The sequence below is a fragment of the Nesoenas mayeri genome (genome assembly GCF_963082525.1).
Source record: "Nesoenas mayeri genome assembly, chromosome: 3".
NCBI lineage: Eukaryota > Metazoa > Chordata > Aves > Columbiformes > Columbidae > Nesoenas > Nesoenas mayeri.
This window is the reverse complement of record NC_137544.1, coordinates 68,791,747-68,814,659: the sequence shown is the minus strand read 5'-3', so window position 1 is coordinate 68,814,659 and position 22,913 is coordinate 68,791,747. Positions and strand designations below refer to the sequence as shown.

At 34.8% G+C, this 22,913-nt stretch overlaps 1 protein-coding gene across 3 annotated transcripts in view; it reads left to right on the top strand.

Annotated features, from left to right (window-relative positions):
- The window catches only part of STXBP5 (syntaxin binding protein 5), a 95,894-nt gene that overhangs the window by 51,610 nt on the left and 21,371 nt on the right, over nt 1–22,913 (top strand). For all 3 annotated transcript variants that reach the window (XM_080342780.1, XM_080342779.1, XM_080342778.1), the window contains exons 10-19: nt 3,487–3,641; nt 4,730–4,802; nt 6,947–7,094; nt 7,512–7,579; nt 8,632–8,672; nt 10,764–10,984; nt 12,371–12,549; nt 13,122–13,247; nt 13,724–13,875; nt 19,822–19,887. In XM_080342780.1, coding sequence (XP_080198906.1) covers nt 3,487–3,641; nt 4,730–4,802; nt 6,947–7,094; nt 7,512–7,579; nt 8,632–8,672; nt 10,764–10,984; nt 12,371–12,549; nt 13,122–13,247; nt 13,724–13,875; nt 19,822–19,887 — 1,229 coding nt within the window. The remainder of the gene's footprint in view (nt 1–3,486; nt 3,642–4,729; nt 4,803–6,946; nt 7,095–7,511; nt 7,580–8,631; nt 8,673–10,763; nt 10,985–12,370; nt 12,550–13,121; nt 13,248–13,723; nt 13,876–19,821; nt 19,888–22,913) is intronic.

Below are 22,913 nucleotides of genomic sequence, written 5' to 3'. Positions count from 1 at the left end.
AATTTTGGCTTTTGGCTAAAGCGCTGTCATTTGTTGTTCATGGTTTAATTTCTGTAGCACAGAGGAGAATAATTCCTGGACAGGACCAAATGTTTTCTAGCTACTGAAAGAATATAAGAAACAAATCAAATAAACTTGCTTCTATAGCAGACTGTCCTAACTGTTCTTCAAAAACAAAGCAAAAAAACCCCACAAAACAACCCAAAAAGCTTACAACTTATCTAAGAGGTACTGTTTAATGTATATTTAAGTTACTTCACCTAACTTCTTTATTGTGAAAAACAGTGAGTTCTTCTCAAACTTTTTTTTTTTGAGAAAAGGTGTCCACACTGAAGGAACTGAACTGATTGCCATCTGTAGTAGAGACTACAGACACAATTCTTTCCACTGTTGCATCTCTTATTAATCCCTTCTCATGTTTTTCCTCCATCTTTTCCTTATTGTGAAGCTGGAATTGGGGAAACAGGAATATGTGAGGCCTTTTCTGGTTCTTACAGATGACCTGAAACATTAACCCACTTTGTAGTGATTTTTTTTTTTTATAGTGTTCCCCAAGTGATTTTTTTACAGATGGGGAAATTAATGTAAAGGGATTGCTTCCATACCTTCTGAAACATAACTGTTTCAAAGAAGAATCTCTGTAGTAGCAACTGCCAGAAATGCTGTATAGCAGTTCTCTAAAAGCTGATCACTGCTTTTGTTAAATGTTTTCTATTGTTTCAGGTAGATAAAACATAACTATCAGATTTGGATCAGTCTCATCTATTATGTAAAGTACAATATTGAAGTTATGCATTTCTATTTAACATTTGTGTGCATCAGCCTTTTAATATCTATCACAACTGAAGGACAACACCCTAAGTATTTAATTAGAAAACAGACAGCTTATGTTTGTGATAAATCCATGGTTTCACGAAAATATGAAAAGTTCATACACAAACCTGTATAAGTCTTTCTGGCAGACTAAAGTCAACTTTAATCTTTGGCTCATCCATGTGACAGATCCATGTAATCTATTCTTAGCTCTTCCATTCTTTGCTTCGTAAGGATGCAGACTCTGGCAAGCCTACTCAAAGCAACCTGATTATCTTGAGAAATAAAACTGGGAGAAGCCAGCATGCAGTTATCACTGTGATATATGAAATTTAGTAACTGAAAGTTGTCACTTTGTCAGTTGATCTTGATGAACCTGCAAGTGTAATAATTACTGCAAATCATTCTGGCAATATTATTGTTTAAAAACCTAATGATTTTGTGAGGACAAAAAAATACTGTAATAAATCATTCCAGCACAATGAGAGACTTCAAGTAGATCACACCAGTACTTTTCTCTTCACTGACATCCTGAAAAATACCAGATTAAATTACAGTTTGTCCTTTTCCTGAAATTGCTTCATGGACCTGACCTTAAAAGATTATGTGAAGTTCCAATATAAAGAATTGAGATTAAATTAAAACTTGAAGAAAGCTTACTCCTTTGCTAGAAATGCACTTTTGACTGTTGTGGGAGGCAGAGTATTATTGGTGGACCCATGATCTAATTTGTGGCCATTCCTTTGAGGTCATGTCCTCAGCCAGCAAAACTCTTTGATTCTGGCAACTCTCCAGTCACAGAGCTTTCTGAAGGATCAGGCAGATTGTTAAACAGTTGTAGAAACAGAAAGTTTATCCCAGTCGGCTTTGCCTTCAATGCTACAGATATAGAACATGTTTAAGCCAAGCCTTAAACTCATGAAGGGCAACATGTGCATAAAGTACACATTCCATGCACAGTTTTCGGGAAGAAAAATATACCTGATCTGCCATATTTGTGTTTCAAGTGCTAACTAGTGAAAGCAATTTAGGCAGTATGGGAAAGATGGTGTTATAGGAAAAGACAAAAAATAAAAGAACTCTGCAGTCTCATTCTCACAATGTCAGGATGGCTTTTTTTTTCCCCCTACAAATTTTATCTAGATACTGGCCTAGAGCATCTTATGAGGAGAAGCTGAGGGAGCTGGGTCTGTTCAGCCTGGAGAAGAGAAGGCTGAGTGGGAATGTCATCAATGTTTATAAGTATCTCAAGGGTGGATGTCAAGAGGATGGGACCAGACTCCTTTCAGTGGTGCCCAACGATAGGATGAGGGGCAACGGGCACAGACTGAAGCACAGGAGGCTCTGTCTGAATATGAGGAGAAACTTCTTTATTTTGAGGGTGCCAGAGCACTGGAACAGGCTGCCCAGAGGGGCTGTGGAGTCTCCTTCTCTGAAGACATTGAAAACCCACCTGGACACATTCCTGTGCAGTCTGTTCCAGGTGAACCTGCTTTAGTGGGTGGGTTGAACTAGATGATCTTCATAGGTCCATTCCAGCCCCAACCATTCTGTGACATACTAGCTGCAACACGAAGGGTAGGATTTCTACCTAAAGTGAGCATAAAAGTAGATCAGAGGAATTTCACACTCTTGAGTGCATTTTTTCTTTCCAGAAATATAACCTAGATTTTGAGGCAATAGTAAAAAATGGATGTGATTTCTTGAGCTGTATACTTATAAACAGCTCTTTAAAATAGGGCATAATACCTTTTAAACAAACTGTATTAAAATGAGTGACCTTTGATAATCAAGAAAGTAGAAAATACCTAGTAAAAAGAATATATTCATCTTGTTTTTTAATAAATGAAATACTAAACTCTAGATTATGTGCATACTGGAGAACTTGGATGTATTTAAAAACATGTTTCTGTACAGACTTTAAAAAAATCTTTTGAAGGGAAGCCTCTAATCTTTTATTAAGACTAGAAGAAATTGTTTTAATTTGCTATACTCAGCCACTTAATTATGCAATAGGAGTAGTCTATCACATAGAAGTAGTTCCTTTAAATTTGTGCATGATAGTGGAGGGGAAATGGATAAAATGTCTAGAATAAATGTGTGATGAGAGATCTGTGGGTATTTATTTCTGTCCTTGCTTCTTAAAAGATGTTGGGTCTTTGAAGCTTATCAAGCAGCTGTTTTCTTTTCCAAGGCTGCAAAATTACTTTACACTGTCTGCAAAACTGTTCATCCTTCAAAATTTATGGTAATTTTGTACAGGAAGTAAATGAGACTAATTCTTCCTGATTCTGATATTTTATCTTATGGATAAATGAGACAGTTGGGAAATCTGGATCTGCAGTTCAGTGTGAAAGGAACCATTCTAAAGTTTAACAACCAAAAAAAAAAAATCATCTTAGTGAACAGTTGCAGAGATTGGTCAAATAAGCAATATAGAACAAAATATTTGGAAGAGATGTCTGACTTCAGTTGTAGCCTTTTAATTTCTGGTTTTTAAGTTTTTAAACATGTACTCAAGCTACACATTGCACGAAGAGCTGGTTTGCATGATTCTTAATGTATCTTTGCTTAATGATATCTCATTGAACTTTGGGCATTTTTTTTTTTACCTTATTATTATTATTATTATCTCTTTTTATGTAATATCTAAATGCCTCTGCTTTATTCCAGGGAGCCTTTCATCATTCTCTCAGGAGGCTTGTCCTATGACACTGTAGGAAGAAGACCCTGTTTAACAGTTATGCATGGAAAAAGTACTGCTGTGCTAGAAATGGATTATTCTATTGTTGATTTTCTAACACTCTGTGAAACGCCGTATCCTAATGGTAGGCTGTGTAAAGATTTTTCTCAGTGCTTTGACCTCTTCCCTTTGGAGTTTTATCCCATCAGAATATTCCTTACTGTTGCCTTTCTGTTTTATCTCTGGGGTTCAAGCTGCAGCAGCGACATCTGTTATCCCTATTGTCTGAAGTCTGTTTTGTTTCCCAAAGCATCATGATAGAATAGTTTATTATAAAACCTATTTTGCTTCTAGAAGAATGCTGATTACTAGTTACATGGTTTTTCATTTTTTTTCAAATCCCAAAGGCGTGTGCAATCTAAAAGTAGCATTGCAGTTTTAACCTGTAGTTACTGCAGCAGATGTGTTCATCAATATTTATTAGAGCACGAGACCTTTTCCAGTCAGTGCTAAATCTTGATTAGTATTTGTGTAGTAGTCTTAACTTTTAGTGACTTTATTCATTCCCATACTCACATGAAGTTCATCACTAACCTGTAATATCTCTTCTGCAGAAAGGTTGTTTGGTTGTTTTTTTTTTAATCATAGTTTAGGTAGTTGTCCCAGATTAATAGTAGTATATTTCCGATGACTCCAGTGTTTTTAGCTGTCAGCTTCGATCAAAGTATATAAAACTGCTTAGCTTAGAATTAGAGGTCTGCCTGAAAGAGGGCAAAATAAACTTCAAAAACTCTTTTAATTTTCTTATTTTAGTGACAAGTCGGCTGGTTATCAATCCATTTTTAAAACCAATTAGAGTTTAAGCCTCACTGAATATAAAGAAAAGCATTTTGGAGGTTGGAGGATGTCATTATTCAGTTATTGGCTCTTTCTCAAAAATACTGCTTATGCATTTCCTCTTCATGTTCCTTTTCCTGTTGTTTGAGCTGTTTAAATGGTTCTAGCAAATCAGAAGAGAGTTGAGAATATTGAATATAAGGGAGAGTGTGGCTTTTCCAGACTTAACTTGGAGTATTCAGGGGGGCGAGTGTACAAAATATCTTCAGAAACTGTATAGTTATGAGTGGCTTTTCTACTCTTGACTGATTAGAATGCAAGGACCGATTACATTCTTGAGGCTGTGCATGCAAGAACTATGTTTACCAATAACTAACTTTTTTTTCTTTTGTTCAGACTTTCAGGAACCGTATGCTGTAGTTGTTCTCCTAGAAAAGGACTTAGTACTGATTGACCTTGCACAAAATGGGTAAGAATCTTGTGTAGTCCTTCTAATAGTTGGCTGCAGTGGTCAGCCTGTTGTTCTGCTCTATAGCTTTTTAGTCTGCCATAATACCTCCCTGTCCAGAACATAACATTTTGAATATTAAATACAAGTCTTCTTCAGCAGAACTGAAAATACTTATCGATAACTTTTCTCAACTTAATACGTAGTAGATGACAAGAGTGACTGAAAAAAATTAGTTGTACTGCTTTTTAGTTGTCACAGTTTATGTTGAAGTTGATTCCTGAGTGCTATGAGAGGAGCTCAGAATTTTTGGGAAGGGAACAGGGAGAACAACTGTTTAGGTAAGCCAGGTAATTTTGCCTTACAATGAGTGTTGTTGTCATTACCTAAATATTTGCTGATTTTATTGCCAAATTAATTGCTATCTTGTATTGCTCAAAGTAACTCAATACTGATGCAATAAAGATATACATAAAATTTGAATGGTAACATCTCCTCCCTGGTTTTGTACTGTGGTAAGAGGTTTTTACAACTAATACTTGCCTAACACCTTTTGAGTCTCATGTTACTTTGTCCATGGAACAGTCTGTATACTCTTAGATGGTGATTAAAAATTCTAGATCCTGCAGTCTTCCTTTTTTAATCAAGGATTTTGAAATTGGTATAGGCAGTAATAACTAACTATTAAGGGATTAGTAGCAGAGGAACCTGACAGATAACAGCATGCTCTAGGTGAACCTGCTTTAGCGGGGGGGATTTCCAGAGGTCCCTTCCAACCCCAGCTATTCTGTGATTCTGTGCTCTTTGTGGTGGTCTTTATTAAAAGTCACCAGTGGTTAATGAAGAAAAAAAATCCTTGTGAAAAACATCTTTCCATGGCAAACAAAAACCTGTAGATGTGTATTCTGAAAGTGTGTGATACCTTAGATAATGATGACTATATCGAATTTTGAAGGAGGTCAGGTTTGGTCCTAATATCTCTACAGCTACTGAGCAATTTCATTTAGATTTTTCTACTGTTACTTGGCCATACGCTGTATCCAAAACTTGTTTTGGATATATCAATGGCATTGATCTTCCAACACTCGTATGTTGAAAGATCAATAAAACAAGTTTTAATGAGCTTGAAATAAAAAAGTTTGTACAAGGCTTTTTTCTCAAGTGAAATAGCTTATGGTGCCTGAAATCTGAAGTTGAGGCTTGTTCCATTTAATAGTAAAAAAATCTTCAGCAGTTATGTTTCTAGAAGACTTATAGTGGTCTTTATGATTGGCTTGCAAACTGTTAATTATTTCACATCTGAGAAAAGCAATAAATTTAATAGAATTTGTTACAGGAGTTTTCCTTTTGCCCTGTGTTTTCATATGGATTTATCATATTTTGTTAAAATTAAGCCTTTCATTTAATTGTTAGAAGAATGCTTTAGCATTTGTATAAAGCCACTGGTATGGCGAATGTTTTAATCTGTTGTTGCTAATTTTTCCTTAAAATGGGTTGAAGATGTGTACCTTTTTGCCTCTCTCAAAAAAAAATTCTCTGGAGATATGTTCATTGAACACAGATGTATATACGACTTGATTTTTATTGACTTTTCTCATTAACGTTCTGTTGCTTTTCTGGTGGTGGTGGGGAGTACACATGTGTGTTTGCTTCTCATTGGTAACTGTGTGTTGCTATCTGTAACATTCAGAAAGTGATCTGGGAGTTGCAAATAGGTTGTAAAAAATGCTGGACAACTTTCTGTCTAGCAACAGTATAGTAACACAAAGTGAGAAGTGGAGTCTTCCTTTCTTCTTGGAAGAACAGACTGAAGAGTTAGAAATAAATTCATAGCTCCACGTTACTACAATTAGGACGTGGTAACTTAATTTTTTCCACAGGCCATTAAAAGAGTAAGCTTCTAAAAATATAAAACTGTAGCAGTGTTCTAGAAATACTCTAGAAACAGTCCAAACTTCAGATTCCATCTAGAGTAATACAGTATCTTGATAGTGTACTGGATGAGCAGTAAGGTTGCACAGTATATTTGTTAATAATCAAATTTGATATGCATTTCTTTTTTCTCTATACAAAAAGAATGCAAACTTAGTTTTCAGTCTTTTGTGTTCTACATTTTAAAAAAAGTTTTCCTAGATTAACAGTTTTTCCCCTTTCATCCATTAAAGGTACCCTATATTTGAGAATCCCTATCCTTTGACTATACATGAATCTCCAGTTACCTGTTGTGAATACTTTGCTGATTGTCCTGTGGACCTCATACCTGCACTCTATTCAGTTGGCGCTCGACAGAAACGTCAAGGTTACAGCAAGAAGGTACAACATCTAGTACATACGTATGTATTTGAAAATATTGAAAATCAACAGCTCTAGACAATGTAAGAGTGGCCGTACTAAGACCATAACTCCATCTGATTTGTTATCCTGTCTTTGGTAGTGGCTAGAAGCAGATGTCTAGAGAAGATATAGCATATGGGAAGCTTATAGTTGTGTTTTCCTGATGTACTCTCATTGATCACCATATCACTGGAAGCCAAGGGACTTCCTGGAGCCAGGAGTGTTGTTTTATAGCCCTTGTTGATTTTTTTTTTTTCCTCTCACTGCAGTTGATCGATCTATTTACTTTCTGAAGTCATGTGAAATACTGGAATCTGCAGTATCTGCAGTACTTTCAGTGGCTTAACTTTTCACTGTATGATATTTTCTTCCTCAGTGTATTTGTTAATCTTCCAGGAATGGCCTATCAGTGGAGGCAACTGGGGTTTGATCACTCAGAGCTATCCAGAGATAATTATTACAGGGTAAGTGGCACCATAGTCTAGTAATAACCTTTTTAGCTCATTAAGTAAAAGTGAGAATGTTTTGTTCCTCCTATAGAAAACAATGTTCTAAAGAGTGTTTTGAGTGATTTTAAAAAAATACGTTCACCAGACAAGACATTTGTATAATCTCTTGAGGTGTTAACAGGAAAGGAGAGGAAAATGTGGAAGAGAAGGTAGGAACAAAATGGTAGCAGGTGTTTTACAGGGATGGTTATTATAATGTGGTATTGTCATTATGTCTGCTTACTATCAGTATATCCTGGATGAAACTTACCTTTTATTATTTAAATTTTGGAAAATACGTGTGCAGTGTTTTAAAGCATAGGAAGTCCATTAAATAGTTATTGAGTTCAGTTCTCCAAGGGAAGATGAGGTTTTTTTATTTCAAAAAGGAGAACTGGATACTTAAATTTGTTCTGATCTCCTTTGAGACTGATCCTTTTAATACTACTCTGAGGAGCATAAACAAAGTAATCTATGATTGTGCAGTGTATCACTGAAAGTGAGCGCACTGCTCAAGTTTGTTTTTTAGAATAGCACATTAGCCATAATGAGGGTTATTGTCACTTTATACTACATATTGCAGAGAATTTGAGAGAGAGTCCTGAAAAAATCTAGTCATCCAGTTCTCAGTTTCAAGGGTAAATAAACAAGTTGTGACTCATTTACACTGAAATACAGTATATTTAGGCATCTCCTTTACAAGTGTCACTCCAAATAAACAGCATCTTATAAGAAACAACACATGGTAAGGTATACCAAACTGCTTATGGGAAATCTAACTGAAATCAGAATTTAAAGTGGTAAATTAGTATTAGTACAGTGCAATTTTGGGGAGCTGGCCTCTTTTGTCTCAAGTATCTGGGTCACATGTATGTAGAATATCAGCTTCCAATAAGTTGTAAAAATAAATTGTCACTAAGAATGCTAATAAAAATAGAATGTTAACCATATATTTCTAATCAGTAGCAAAGAGGTCTAACATTCCAACTAACCATTTTACCATCTTACTATTTTTTAATATTTCATAGGCATGCTGATGGGTCAATCAAGTTTTGGGATGCCTCAGCAAGTAAGTGTTTTCAGTAGAGTGTTTTTTTTTTTTTGTTCTGATGCAGGTGGAGTTTCTAAACTTACTGATTTCTCTAATGGAATGTACTTGCAGACTAGTCATTGACATTATTTTCTGCCTCAAGTAGTCAGCAACTCCATAGGAAAATGTTATTTAAAATTGAATAAAATTAACATTATTTTTTAGCTAATTGTTTCACTCTCTTTTCTGCCTCATTGAAAAGACACTGGTAGTCCAAGGGCCAGCTCAAATGGAAGAGTTCTAAAATTTTTAGAAGCATTCTCAGAAGCACATTGAGCATAGAGATGCATGACAGGCAAATGCATTCCTTTTTAGTAAAACTGAATTTCAGTTAAATTATTTCTGTCTTTTTAGACAGGAGAGAGGCATGTGTTTATAAGACATCAGCTCCCCATAAATTACAGTATCTAAAAATGAGAATTGGAACCAGTAGTAGTTTGTTCTAATAAAACAATGTAGGCATTTGTGAAGGAAGGCAAGCAAACAGTAAAGACACTTTTCTCTGGTGGAACACTGAACAGACCTGAAGAGTCTGATACATTTCTCTTTAGTTATAGGGTCAATTGTATCTGATGATCTACATAGCTAACAGTGAGAAATGCAGTAAGAATTGAAATTAGAATGGATTACACAGAGTTGGATGTTTCAATTAATCTATTTCTGACTAACCTTATTCTTTGCTTCAGACAGTTTTTAAGTACAATCTTCAAGTCATTACTAGTTGTCTGAAAACTTATGGAAGACTGAGATTCCAAAATGCTAAGGGATGTGTGGGTGTGGGAGGGAACAGATGTAATGTATATGTTTAAAAACTGGGAGGAGGAGTATTTGGAGTGTTATACATCTTTAACTTCAGTTTGCAGTGGGGGTGGAAACTGGGAGGGGAGGGTGGAACCCACAAAAAAACACCCACACTAATTTTGTGTGCTTAAAAATTCTATTCAGCATAGATCTGTTGAAAAGAGATCCTGCTAAAGATGTTTAGTTTCTTTCTAAACCAGATAAGTAAACATGTTAAGGGACAATCTGTATCTATCCTGTATCTTGATTTTAAAACTTTTAAATCTCTTTAATAGCACAGTCTTACAGATGAACTAGGGAAGTGAAATTCAGGTAAAACCACTGAAATATGGAAGAGGAGAAAAGGTTCTGTAAATTAGGTTTTCCTAATTATATGATTAGTATTTGTACCATGGTGTGGGCTGTTGACTAGAGAATATGCTTTTGAAGTCTTAAAGCAACACCAAGACAATTGGAATAAAATAATTAGATCAGAAATAATTAGATTTACAACTGAGAATGAAATTGCTAATTCTTGAATATCATCCAAGACCATTATTTGAATCTAGGATCTATGATTTACACTCAGGACTTATGTTCTGGGAAAAAAAAAAAATCCGAGGTCTCTTGGGTGATGGTGTCAGTGTTGCACAAAAAAATATCATCGGGATAAGTATAATTGGAGATAGCTGTAAAACCAACATGGAGTAATTCTTCTACAATTTTAAACTGTGGCAAGGCCTCGCTATAACAATTCTAGGAAACATACTATCAAGAAAAATATGGAGTGATCAGAGGGCAGTACTTGTGAATGACAGAACAAAAAAAGTAGAACAACTGGGACTCCTAAGTATGAGAACAGAGATAAGAGGCTAAGGATTTGAAATACTGTAAGGAGAAAGGAAAGGAGCTTCACTTTCTCTGCCATAGGTAGGCTTAAGTTGTGAGTATGACACACATAACTAAATGTTATTGTTATAAAGAGATCCCTTAGTATAGTTAAGTCTTCAAGCTGTGAGAGTTTGGTTAATAACTGAAGCTTAGTATAAATCTCTCAGGGGAAAGGTTGGGTTTTCTTTGCTTTTTGTTTATACTAAGTGACGCTGCATTGGGCAAGTGGTATGCTGCATGGGAAGAGGCAACACAGATATACAGTCCTCGTACGGTGCCTTCTTTTGTTGAATATAGTGGCTTTGTCTGTGAAGAAAAGTTTCTAAATTAAAAAATTAACACGAGAAAAATACCTATTTAGATCAAAACTAATTTTTGTCTGTTTTGGTTTGTTCCTAGTAACGCTGCAAGTACTCTATAAGCTAAAAACAGCCAAAGTATTTGAAAAATCACGGAATAAAGATGACAGGCCAAACACGGATATAGTAGATGAAGATCCATATGCTATTCAGATCATCTCATGGTGTCCAGAAAGCAGAATGCTGTGCATAGCTGGAGTTTCTGCACATGTCATTATTTACAGGTTCAGCAAGCAGGAAGTCACAACGGAAGTCATTCCGGTAATTAGTATAAACATTTTTTAACTTTGTGCAATTTAACTATAATAAGACTGTTCTAGCAGTTTAGTTATTTGTTGTCCTTCATTTCAGTTGATGAAAACAATTTTCCCAAGACAAAGAGAGATGTTTTTGTGGAGGAAAAGTAATTATGAAATTCAGCAAAAGTAAAAATTGTGCACCAAAATTTTTATTTTCATTGGCTTTTTCAGGTTTTGCATCTAATAATAGTTTTGTTGTATCTGTCAAAGCAAATAGTGGATCGAAACTTGGATGTACCAAAGGTAAAATCAAAACAACTCAACGAAATGTGGAGTTTAAGAATTTTCAAAACTTTTAGGAAGTTGACTTTACTTATCACTGTTTTATTCTGTATAAGATACAACAATGCGTTCTGTTACAAGAGTTTGAGAAGTCCTTTGTTACATCAGACAGACACATGCAACTTATCTCTATGCATGAGCTGAAAGCTTGAAGCCATTTAATTATAAAATACTGTATATTCTGAGTAAAGCATTAATTGTAATGTAGTTGGTTCTGCTCCCTACCCACCTACCCCCCCCCATCTTTGCTCGCTTCAGGTAAGTCTCAGTTTGAGATAAGGCATGTTGTTTTGCTTCTGGTGTTTACTTATGCACAAGTGCTTTCCCTTCTGAGGGAGTGCTTTTTCTAAATTAGTTTTACAAATCAACCCTTAGCAAACTATTCTTCAGTATTAGGAATGCTTTAAAAATACTGTATATTTGTTTCAGTCCATGAGTTAAGTTCTACTTTGCATAGGATGAGAATAAAACAGTGGAAAACTTTCTTTACTCTTCACTACAATTAATACTAATATTGTTATAGACCCACAGAAGGAAATCTGAAATCATGATGCACTTAGAGTTCTTTAAAATCTATGGTCTAGTTCAGTGTAACAATAAACATTGAACTAAGTCCCATGTGTACAGTGCTACAACAGTATAAAGTGTAGCTGTCTACATGCCTTCATCTCTTGTTAGTTTTAGCATTCCTAAACTGCATAAAACAAATCATCTTTATAATTGAGAATTTATTATGTGCACAAAACAATAATTAAATGGGTCTTGTATCCACTATTTAATTTCTTTCCAATATTAAGCACCAAACTTTTAAATATTGGGAAAAGGGTTAGATTTAAGTTTTAACAATCTTCAGATACTCAGTCTGTAATAGTGTGAATCTGTATTTTGGAAGACCACACGTGGGTGTTTAGCTGCACTGTTTATTAAGCTACTGTTATCTTTTAAAAGATGAAAAAGTCCTAGGTGTCACTTTTATCACTAGTATCTTCAGTTGCACTTCATTCGTTCTGTGTATAGTTTTTTTTGAAAGGCAGAATTTACTGATATGTTTTTCTTTCATTTACAGATGCTGGAAGTACGTCTGTTGTATGAAATAAATGATGTTGAATCTCCAGATGGTGAGCAGGTGCCACCTTTACCAACCCCAGGCACAGGTTCCAATCCTCAATCCATTGTTCCCCAGTCTCATCCATCTACTAGTAGCAGTTCATCTGATGGACTTCGTGATAATGTCCCATGTTTAAAGTAAGTATATTCTTTTATGCTTCTGAGTGTGAAACCTGTGGTGAGGATCTATGTACTTGGATATTTTTAAAGATATGTCATTGTTGGTAAAAATATTGTGTTTTGTAGAGCAACGTTTTCCAAATATTTGAAAGTTGAGTTCTGTTTTAAGAAATTTATATTCCAGTCTTAACTTCTTTAAACTTCCTAAGTTGGTTTTAAAAAAAATTCCTTTGGAAATTGTGAAAAGAATTAGTAAAACTTTCCTTTAGACACTGTACACTTTTCTTCAAGTCAAGACAACATGCAAATGCTGTTATGCCTTACTCTAAAGAGGGGAGAAATGAAATATTGGTAATCATTACTCAATTTTCCATTAGGTAACAAATCAAAAGGGCCTTTAAAAAGAAGTGAATGAGCAGTTCCATTGTGTTTTTTCTCGGGTAACTTTTATGTGTGTGTTTGATTCTTTGCAATTTTGCAACTTCCTGAAGTCCAGTGTAATGTAGAATTTAGTGAATTCTAAGTCCAGAAGGGAAAAATGGATACTGGGGGGAATCATAAAAAGAGACTATGTTTTGTTTACATTTCAGAGTTAAAAATTCTCCTCTCAAGCAGTCTCCAGGCTACCAAACTGAGCTAGTTATCCAGCTAGTGTGGGTGAGTGGAGAACCTCCTCAGCAGATAACCAGCTTAGCAGTCAACTCAGCGTATGGCCTGTAAGTATATCCTACATAGTTTTTTCGTTATTCTGTTAGTGGTTTAAAATAATCGATTAAAAATTAAGTCTCCATGTATGTTCACACAAGCCGCACAAATACACGAGAGAGGCAATCAGTCTCATGTGCTTAAAAGATAATTCTTTTTGGGTCATGGCAGATTCTGATGATGTTTATGTCAGAAACAAATCAGCATCACACTTCCTCAACTAGCACTGTACAACCAATAATAAGTGTCATTTAAGGCTCTGTCAGATCAGTTGGCAAATACAATGACAGTGTTTTGTTCTATTCAGTATCATGTTTCTTTACAAGAGAACAAATAAGCATTCTAACATAGTAATTTATAAATATGTGAAATTTAGAGTAATTGATAAAAATGAAGAAGTCTTAAATTGCAAACAACAACAAACACTGATATAAGACCTTACCAATATTTAATTAGCACTATCTTTTCTTTCCACTTCTTTTTCCAGAGTAGTTTTTGGAAACTGTAACGGTATTGCCATGGTTGATTACCTCCAGAAGACAGTGCTCTTGAATCTAGGCACTATTGAACTGTATGGCTCCAATGATCCTTATCGCAGGGAGCCAAGATCTCCCCGAAAAACTCGGCAACCATCTGGAGGTGAGTGACCCAAACCATGTTTTAACCAACTGTGCCTTTTTTTCTGAGCTTATCTGGGCTATTAGTGTATATTCTTTGAATACAAGCATCTTTTTCTCCATTGTGGTATAATCCATTCTTCTTGATCTGTCACTATTGCAGGTTTGTTACTTCATGTTTCCTTCAAAATTGTTGCTTACTAGAATCTACTGATGATTGATACTTATTTTTCAGTGTAATGTATGTTTTAAGAAAAAGCAGATGGGAAAATATATCTGTGTGAATAGATATAAGTATAAATGCACAATGGATTTATGCAGTTTAAAAGATTTTAACTTAATAACACAGAATGAAGTAGTAGAAGTATCCCTGGTATTCCTGATAAAACTAGTACCCATATCACATGCTTGTATAAACCCATTAATCTTTGCAAATAGCAGGTGTATCTACTGCGATCCTTTGGCTTCTTATTTCATACTTTGACTAGGAATGTCCCTGATAAGTTAAAGCTTGTTATGTTGTGTATGCTGTTACGTTATGCTTGAGAGGAAGCCTGTGATTTAAATTACCCAAATAAGCTTCCAAATACAAAGTGGCTAAATAAACATTTTTTGAAAAAAGGACTTTGAAGTAAAAATATAGTGAAGAAGGGTGTTTCTTTGCAACTGAGGAGGAAAGTGACTTTTCAGTCAAAATTCCAAGCTTTTTATTCCCAAAAGGAAAATTTAGTATTTTTAAGTTATTTTCTCCTTGTTATGTAAAGGATACTTTTATTTGGAAAACAGCTAAAGATAGAATGATAAATAATGTCACTGCTGTCCCATATTAGTATTTATTTGCTAGAGCATAAGTTTTCTGAACAGTTTATTTCCTAGCATGGATGGCTTTATTTTGAGATCCAGATTAAAGTCCAGGTAAGTTCTTTAGGTAATCTTTTATTCAAATTGAAATGAATGCTCTAAGATGCATTTTATTAGATCATTGGTTTGAGGAAGATGCAGTTAGCACCAATCAGCTTATTTCAGTTCAGGAACCTGGTCTAAAAATCGTTAACATAGAGGAGAACATACACAGTTGGTATCCTGTCAGATAAAGTTTTATTAGTTATAAGAAAATATTTAATAAAATATTACTTTACATGAGAGAAAGAAATAACCTTACTGGTTGACTGTGTTAATTTCTCTTGGGAGGGCTTGATTTCTGCTTCATGCATTTAGAATCTAAATTTTAGATAAACTGCCTTTTGGAATGTTAAACACAACTTTCTTTATTTCCTTGCCTTTTGTTATTTTAATGTATTGGATTCACATAACTCTTGAGTTACAGCTCTCTCTAAGATGTTCGTGAATGAAGTCCTTTTAAATTATGAATATAACTCTTACATGAAATCATGTATTTCTTTTCTCATCTCACGTGTTAATACTAATTATCTGCATGGCAAAAGCATTTTATAAAACTGATTGTACAACTTATTGTGCTGGCTTTTCTGTCTCAAATGTACTGTTAGTGTCTCCGTCTTTCCTTTTCTCATTGCTTCATAAAGGTATGCTGACTGTGGCTTCTTGCATGTGCGGCCTTTCTAACTTATATTCAGAGTCTGTGAAAAAGCTTCGCACCTCTTATATAAGTAAGTCATCTCATGGCAATAAAATATTTTTTTAACATCTGAATTTTTTTTTTTACTTTTTCACTTCCCATAAATATTTTTGTTAGTCCATTTTAAGTACTTGTTTTACATTTAGAAACAGTTTTTTAATCCGTTGCACATCTATTGTATTTCTTTTTCATGGCATCTTTAAAAGAAACTTGAAGAAAAAAAAACAAACATAGTAGTCTCTGTGTTTTGTCATTTTAAATAAGTATCAAAATGAAAAGGAGATCCTGTCTCAGAAGTTACTGCTGTCTACAGATCCAAAATCTTACTCACCAGAGTTAGTGTCGTTTTGCGATCTAAGGCTAGAAGCTTCCCTTGCTTGGTACCCCTTCTGGCAGAAAAAGCTTCAGAACTCTAATGTTAGACTGTAATTATTAACATTGTAAAAGATTTGCTATTGATTTGTCTAGTACAAATGAAAATTTACTTCTACGAAGATGTTGTGTGTAGGGATTCCAAGTGAAGGTGTCAGTGTTGCGCAGCCCTGTGGGGTTTCCAAGCAGTTTTGAAGTTCAGGCACCTGTCCAAGGGAGGTAGCCCATCAGGGCTTCTCTGACTGATTCCATCATCCATGACATCCAAGAATTTGGAGAATGTAAAGCTGATTTTTTTTTTTTTTTTTTTTAAGCATAACTTTGTTCATTTCCTTAGGATGCTGGTTTTCTCTAGCCCTTGGGCAGAGGTAGGTATTTTTTAATTGAAAGAGAGTAAAATAGAACTAAGCTGAAAGAAGAATGACCTGGAGTTATTTAAAAAAAAAAAAAAAAAAAAATTGGACCACAATCTAAAGTCTCTTAGTTCTGCTGGTTTTGTCTCACTCAACAAGAAAAAAAAACTACGTTTCAGATGGTAGGCTCCATAGCCAAATATTGTTTTCTGTATAGTCTTCAATCTGCCAAGGGAGAAAGGGAGCTAGGCATAAAAGAAATGCCTCTGCATTAAGATGATACAGAACTGAAAACCAGGATGAGCCGCTGATGTATTATTGTGAAGGGAAACAAAAGATGGGCAGAAGTCCCAAAACTGGTTTCTGAAGCCAATGATTGTAAAGCTGAATTTACCTGGACTATTTAAGAATAAAGTAAAACAAGTTTTGTATGAAAGAGTTTATTGATTAAGCATGTAGCTAACTCTCTTTCCCTCCATCATCCCCTCAGTATCTTGATTAGCTGGAGCTACAGTCTTTTTAAAAAATTAAAATACTTTCTATAGAGAGACATATTTACCATTATTTGTAGTTCTTTCAATATGTGTTACTCAGAGTTCAGTAGCTTAAACAATAAAACATTATTGCTGTGTAATTTTCCACAAATAAGAAGTCTGTTATATTAAAGAACAATCCTGTGCTATACTGATAGGGTTGGAGCTGTAAGAGTCAGAATACTTTTGGATTTTGCCTTCTCCCTTTCTTGGACATTAATACCTGTGTTTAGTGTCTTCAAAGATGCAAAGAATTTGTGCTTCCTTGGCTTTGATTTAAAAGATATGCCTTCATTGAATTCTTTGTCTTTAAAACCCTTGTATTTCAATACTTCAAAATTATTTTTTCTAAGAATAAGACATTTTCAACTACTGTACAGCTCTAATGACCTTCAGGGAGTATTAGTACTTGATTCATAAAATCTTTCTAGAAAAAGTGTGCATGTAATGTGGTTGTTTTAGAGAAACTGCATTTCCCATTCTCTTTGAGAAAGCCACAATGTATCTTAAAAAAAAATCATAGTATCTTCTGCATGCATTCACACAAGTTCTTCATTAGTTATATTAAGTTCAGGTTCAGACAGCATGGAACACAACAGCATATTGTTATTGTCCATTGTATCCAAAGATTGGCAGAACAAAAAAATAAATTATTTTAATATAGAAGGGAGTAGAAAAACATTTGCTTTTACTCAACCACTTCCATAGGTTTTGCCTAAAATATACAGCAGAATTTGATCCTTCCTCCTTAAGAACCCTCCTATTCTGTATGCTCTAGCGTAAACTGTCTATTTAATACATCATCAGTATCTGCTTACATATTTATAATTTAAATTACATGTCGTCAGTCAACCAATTGAAAATTTAACACAGTTCTTAAAAAGCGCAAGATCTTCCCTTGGCTTGTGTTGCAAGAATATGTATGTTTCTGTCATCTTATTTTTTTCTACAGAAAGAAATTCAGATTCCTGTCTTAAAGCAGCATTTAGAGATGAGACTTCCTACAGTAGCTAGACTGTAAACTCTCATGTCATAAATCACACTCTTTAGTGGGATAGATCTTAACTAATGCATGAAGTTTTTGTATAGGTTTATGATGAGAGAATGTTCTAGGGGTTCTCTGTGGATCAGTTGATATGAGTTATTTGTGAAGATGTATATTAATCAAATTATAGCCTCAAGACTTCTCACAATGAAATCAAGCATGCAGGTGTGTGACTTCATTCTTGGCTAAAGACTATTCTTGTCAATGCAGGATTTTAGTTTTCATAGGAAAACTAGTGTGAGAAGTTAAACTCTTCCTGTGAAGATAAATAATTTAAATTTTTCTGGGGAAGACAAAATTAATTTCCTGAACTGTGTGTTTGATTTGTAGAGTTTGGCTCCCAAAGGAGCATGATCTGGAAACACAACTATTTCTGAAAGCACAGTACAGGTTTCTGTCCTGTAGTACTGCTACTCTCTAAAATTTGTGTTGCTTGTTGGGAGAGCAGCACCTGGATTTCTGAAAAATCTTTTTACACGACCTGGTCTAATACAAAACATTTAGACACTCATGAATGTTTAAAACTCTGGTGCTTTCAGAGGTCAAATCACACTTTGTTGGAGAATATATACCACAATTATCTCATAGTGCTCATTGACTTAATGACAGATAAATAAATTGCTTTGTTCTTTCTCCTGTGTATTAGAAAGATATAGCTTCCACCTGGGATTTTGCCATACATTTTGGAGTTGAAATTGGTTCCTGGACTGTTGTTAAGCATAGGCTTAACCAAGCCTTATGGTCATTTGATAATTTCACATCAATCCTAGTCACTGAGTTTAGAGGTTCAAGCTGTACATGCTCTTAGTACTCTTTTAAAAAATATACTTTGCATAAATGAAACTGTGAATGCAATATACTTTTAATGTGTTCCACACTAATATATTTCAGGAGAACATTTTTCCTTTAAATTATTAACTACTGTATTAGCATTTGGAAATTCTAAAGCTTTGATGGAAGAGTAGCGCTGTTCCCTTTTTTTTATTGTTGTCTTGTTAGTGGATGTTTACAAATTCCCTAGTGAATGTGTAGAATGCAGCTGTATAGGCAGGCTTTGCATCTGTAAGCCTTTATTGCCTTAGCTATTACCATTACACCTTTCAGGCTTTTTGACTATTTGAAATATTTGTGTGCATGCAAAAACCTTTCGTTTTAACAAATATCCTTAACTTCTACTAAGTATTACAAGCTTGTTTGCATTAGTATCACCTAATGAAGTTTCTGAAGGAAACTTTATTTTATAAATCTAAAGATGAGTTATTAGCCTTAAAATATCAATAAAATGCACTTTTCTCAATTTTAGGCAATTATGACTGCAATTTATTGTCAAAAAGGAAAATGGCAGTGTTCAAGGCCAGGTTGGATGGGGCTTTGAGCAGCCTGTTTTGTGGGAGGTGTCCCTGCCTGTGGCAGTGGGGGTTGGGACAAGGTGATATCTAGGGTCCCTTCCAGCCCAAACCATTCTATGAACATACTGCAGTTATTCAAATCATAAGATTACGATATTGTTAAAATTTAGTGACATTCCTCCATACAAGGAAGAACATATCCATAAACACCCTAGAACCTAAATTCTGTAAGGAATATCAGTAAGGAGTTTTGCTGTAAAGTGGACTTAGCAATGCATCAGCAAATACAAAGCTTATCACTGTAACAGTGGGAAAGTAATTTGAAAAAGGGCACTGTGTTTTACACATCATACTGCACACATGCTTGTAATTCTTAAAGATCTTTTTTCATCTGTCTTTTGCAATTGAACTTTTAATATAATGCTAGGTTTTTCAAAGCAAAGGTGATATTTCTTATATATCTGTAGGATGTAAATAATTAACTGTTCTGATAAGTCTGTCTTGCTGAAAATATGGTGGATTTTGTAAAGAAAATTTCAGTAGGAAGAAGTGACTACAGACACTGTGGGTAATGTCCAAATTTTTTAAAAAAAGTTATACATTAATTCAATCACAACTGGCTGCTTTGTGGCTAAAAATAAATGAAATTCCTAAGTGCAGTGGGAAAAAAAAAGATAAAATAGCAGCTTTATTTATTACACACTGGTTTTGTGTTCCAGCAGGTCTTTGTGATATTAATGAAGGTGCCGTGGTACCAGAAGATCGCTGCAAATCACCCACTTCAGGTAATCATAACTTTCTCTGATCTTCAGTCTTAAGCTTCTTATTTGTCCAGAAGATGGCATGCTTTAAGTCAACATTTACTAGTTAAGTAATTATATAAAACCTGTTATCTCTTACTAAGTGTTTGGGCTGTCATAAATTTTGCTGTGTTACACAACTGCATTTTTAAAACAAGGCTGATTTAAGAGATGCAATAGGACTGTGTCATGAAGATGAGTGAGAAGAGAGATAATCTGAAATATTTATGCTTCAGGGAACATACTGCACAATGGAATTTTGAAACATTTAGAGATGCACAAATTCCTGTAACAGTTCATGTGTCTGTGTTTCAGAGTCCTCAAAAGTGGTAAAGATTATTTATGTAAAAAGACCTAGTTCGCTTCTGCATCCTCATAAGTGGTAAACTACTATTTTTCTTTGGAATTTGAGGTCTTTAGAAACTGAATCCTTACCAAGTAACACTCTCTCTTCTTTTTTTCTTTTTATTACTTGCCACTACTGCATGTGACTGTTTTAAATGAAAGCTTTAGTAATATGTAATACGATTTAATATTTTGTTTAATATTGACTAGTTGAGGCTATGGCCAAATAAATAACTTACTAGTACGTGTCAATATAGTATTCAAGATTAATATTTGATGTAGTAGCTAAAAAATTTATCTTCACCTACTCTGAGAGAATTTATTAAGTAATAGGTCATTTAATCTGCTTCATTGAAAGCTGTACTCAAGTTAGAAAAAAGGACAAAATTACAGGTTTACTCAGTACCTAAACTAGTATGTGTACTCTTTGGAATGTAGTGCAAAATGGTAATGAAAATAAGAATGTAATGATAGATTCCTTTTCTATTGTAACCTGTATCTTTCAAAGCTAAGTTGAAAGCATAACAAAGCAAAATGTCGTGTTTGTAGCTCTAGTAGAAACTTTAACATAAATTTTAATTTCTGATTTGACAACTGCTGTCTTTTGATGTTAATTTTAAATTCTGCAAAACTCTCATCTGGATCAGTCAATGTCATTTCCCTTTTTTCTAACCCTTACTTAGAGCAAACTTAAAATAAAAGCAAAATCTGGCTGGCAATTTTGATTGAAAGTCTTCACTGAAGATGTGATTTCATGACAGACCTGTGTGATGCTAAGCATTGGCATGCTGAAGTTGTCACATTCAGCATCATTTTTTAATGCAGGCATGTTTTTTTGTGGTGTTTAGGATAAAGTGCAACTTTGCTGTCTCACTTTTAAATATCAAGACCAGTGTCTATTAATAACTTGCTGTGCAGTGCTGCCATTCTGGTGGATTATTTTCTCTGTCCATATTGAGGAGACTGATGATAATTCTTACTTGAAGTCCAGCCTAAGGTTAGCTTCTGATAGACTGCTATAAAGTATGTGCATGAACAGCTAATGTGTTGTAGCCCTTAATCTGTGTCCTTTTTTCCCCACCTTCCTCTAGTATCACTCAAATGTGAGCCCAAACCACTTCCAACTGGTACTGCTAAAACTTTTAAAACATTATTTAATTTGAATTAGAGGGTTTATGGTCAGAATTTGGAGAGAAACTCAATTCACTGTTTCCACTAACAGTGCGATGAAAGCAAGCCCAAAGGTGAAAATAAAGGTTTTATAAGGAAAAATCCTATCTTTAATAATGACCTCCATCACTATTGTCTCAGTTGTGTTAGCTGAAGTAGGTTAAAAATGAATGCCATCTGGATATTTCTTTAAGAAAATTGAGAGAGGGGGCAATTTAGAATAGATGGATTCAAATTTTTTAAAAGGAAACAGAATTAGGGGGAAATTCCTAACCCTGCGGAGGTAGAAATCAAGCTCAAATTTATGCATTGACTATTTGAGAAGACTATTTTGAAGTTAGTTCATATTAGAGTAAAATCTAGAAGCTTGGATAGCAGAGTGTTCTGTGAAAGAGTATAGAATGTCTTAGGTATATGCACAGTACTAAAGAGAAGTAAGTCTAAAGTACCAAAAATAGGGAGTGGACAAAAGATGGAGGGGAAAAAATCATTATTGCTTTCCCCTGTAAAATAGAATCTTGAAATAATGAGCTCAGGCTGTGCCTTGCTTCCCTTGGTTCTGTCCTCTCCTCCCAGCTCTTGGCGAGTGAGATGAGGTTCCTGGCAGGCTTCTCCAGTTTGCATTTGAGAAAGGTGCTTGGAGGGAGGCACTTCCCTAATACAGAAACCATTTGCTGGTGTTTGAAGAGGGAAGAGCTGCAGTTCCTTAGGTTTGGATTAACTTTTATATCTTTTCTGGGCAAGAGCCACAAGACTGGAAAGAATTTTGAAAACAACATTCTCTTTTCCAAGATAAGAGATGACATTTTGGAGAAAGCAGCTGCACAGTATTGGTGAGCTTGAGATGTAGTACAGATGAGAGATTTTAATAAAATTTTCAGTCTAGAGGCATTCTAGTTAAGAGGAAAATACACTAGCCCGAAACATTTGCTTGTTATTAGCTTTAAGACTGGAGGATGGGATTGGCAATTGAGCACGTTATTGGCTTTGACTGTTATGGAGAGATCTGTAAAACAAACTAGCCACTGTTGGGGCTGCTCTGCTTTTGCTCAAGTGATCCAAATCTTCCATCTCTTCTACCTCTCCATGCCCAGGTGAAGAGGAGTGGAATCCAACTTTCATCAGCCTCCTCCAGTGGGTGGTTATACAGTTGAGAGGACTGTGAATAGGACTGTACAAGTTAGAGTATCTTACAGTTTTAATAACACAGAGCTATAGAAATACTGTGAAAATGCTAGAGAAATGATAACTTTAGCTCCTGTTTTTTCTACGGAAGTTAAAAGATAATAAGGTTAGGCTTTGGGAGCTTTTATCTGACCCATAAAACATTGTACAGCACTGCAAACTGTCAAGTTTTTGTGTTCACAAATGTCAGTGTTTGCATTCCATTCTTATTTTACACTTCCACAATATACAATCCAATTAAATTTGACATTTTTTAGTTCAACTGTGTTCTAATTTCATGACAATGGTAAACCTCACATTGTGGGCTATAG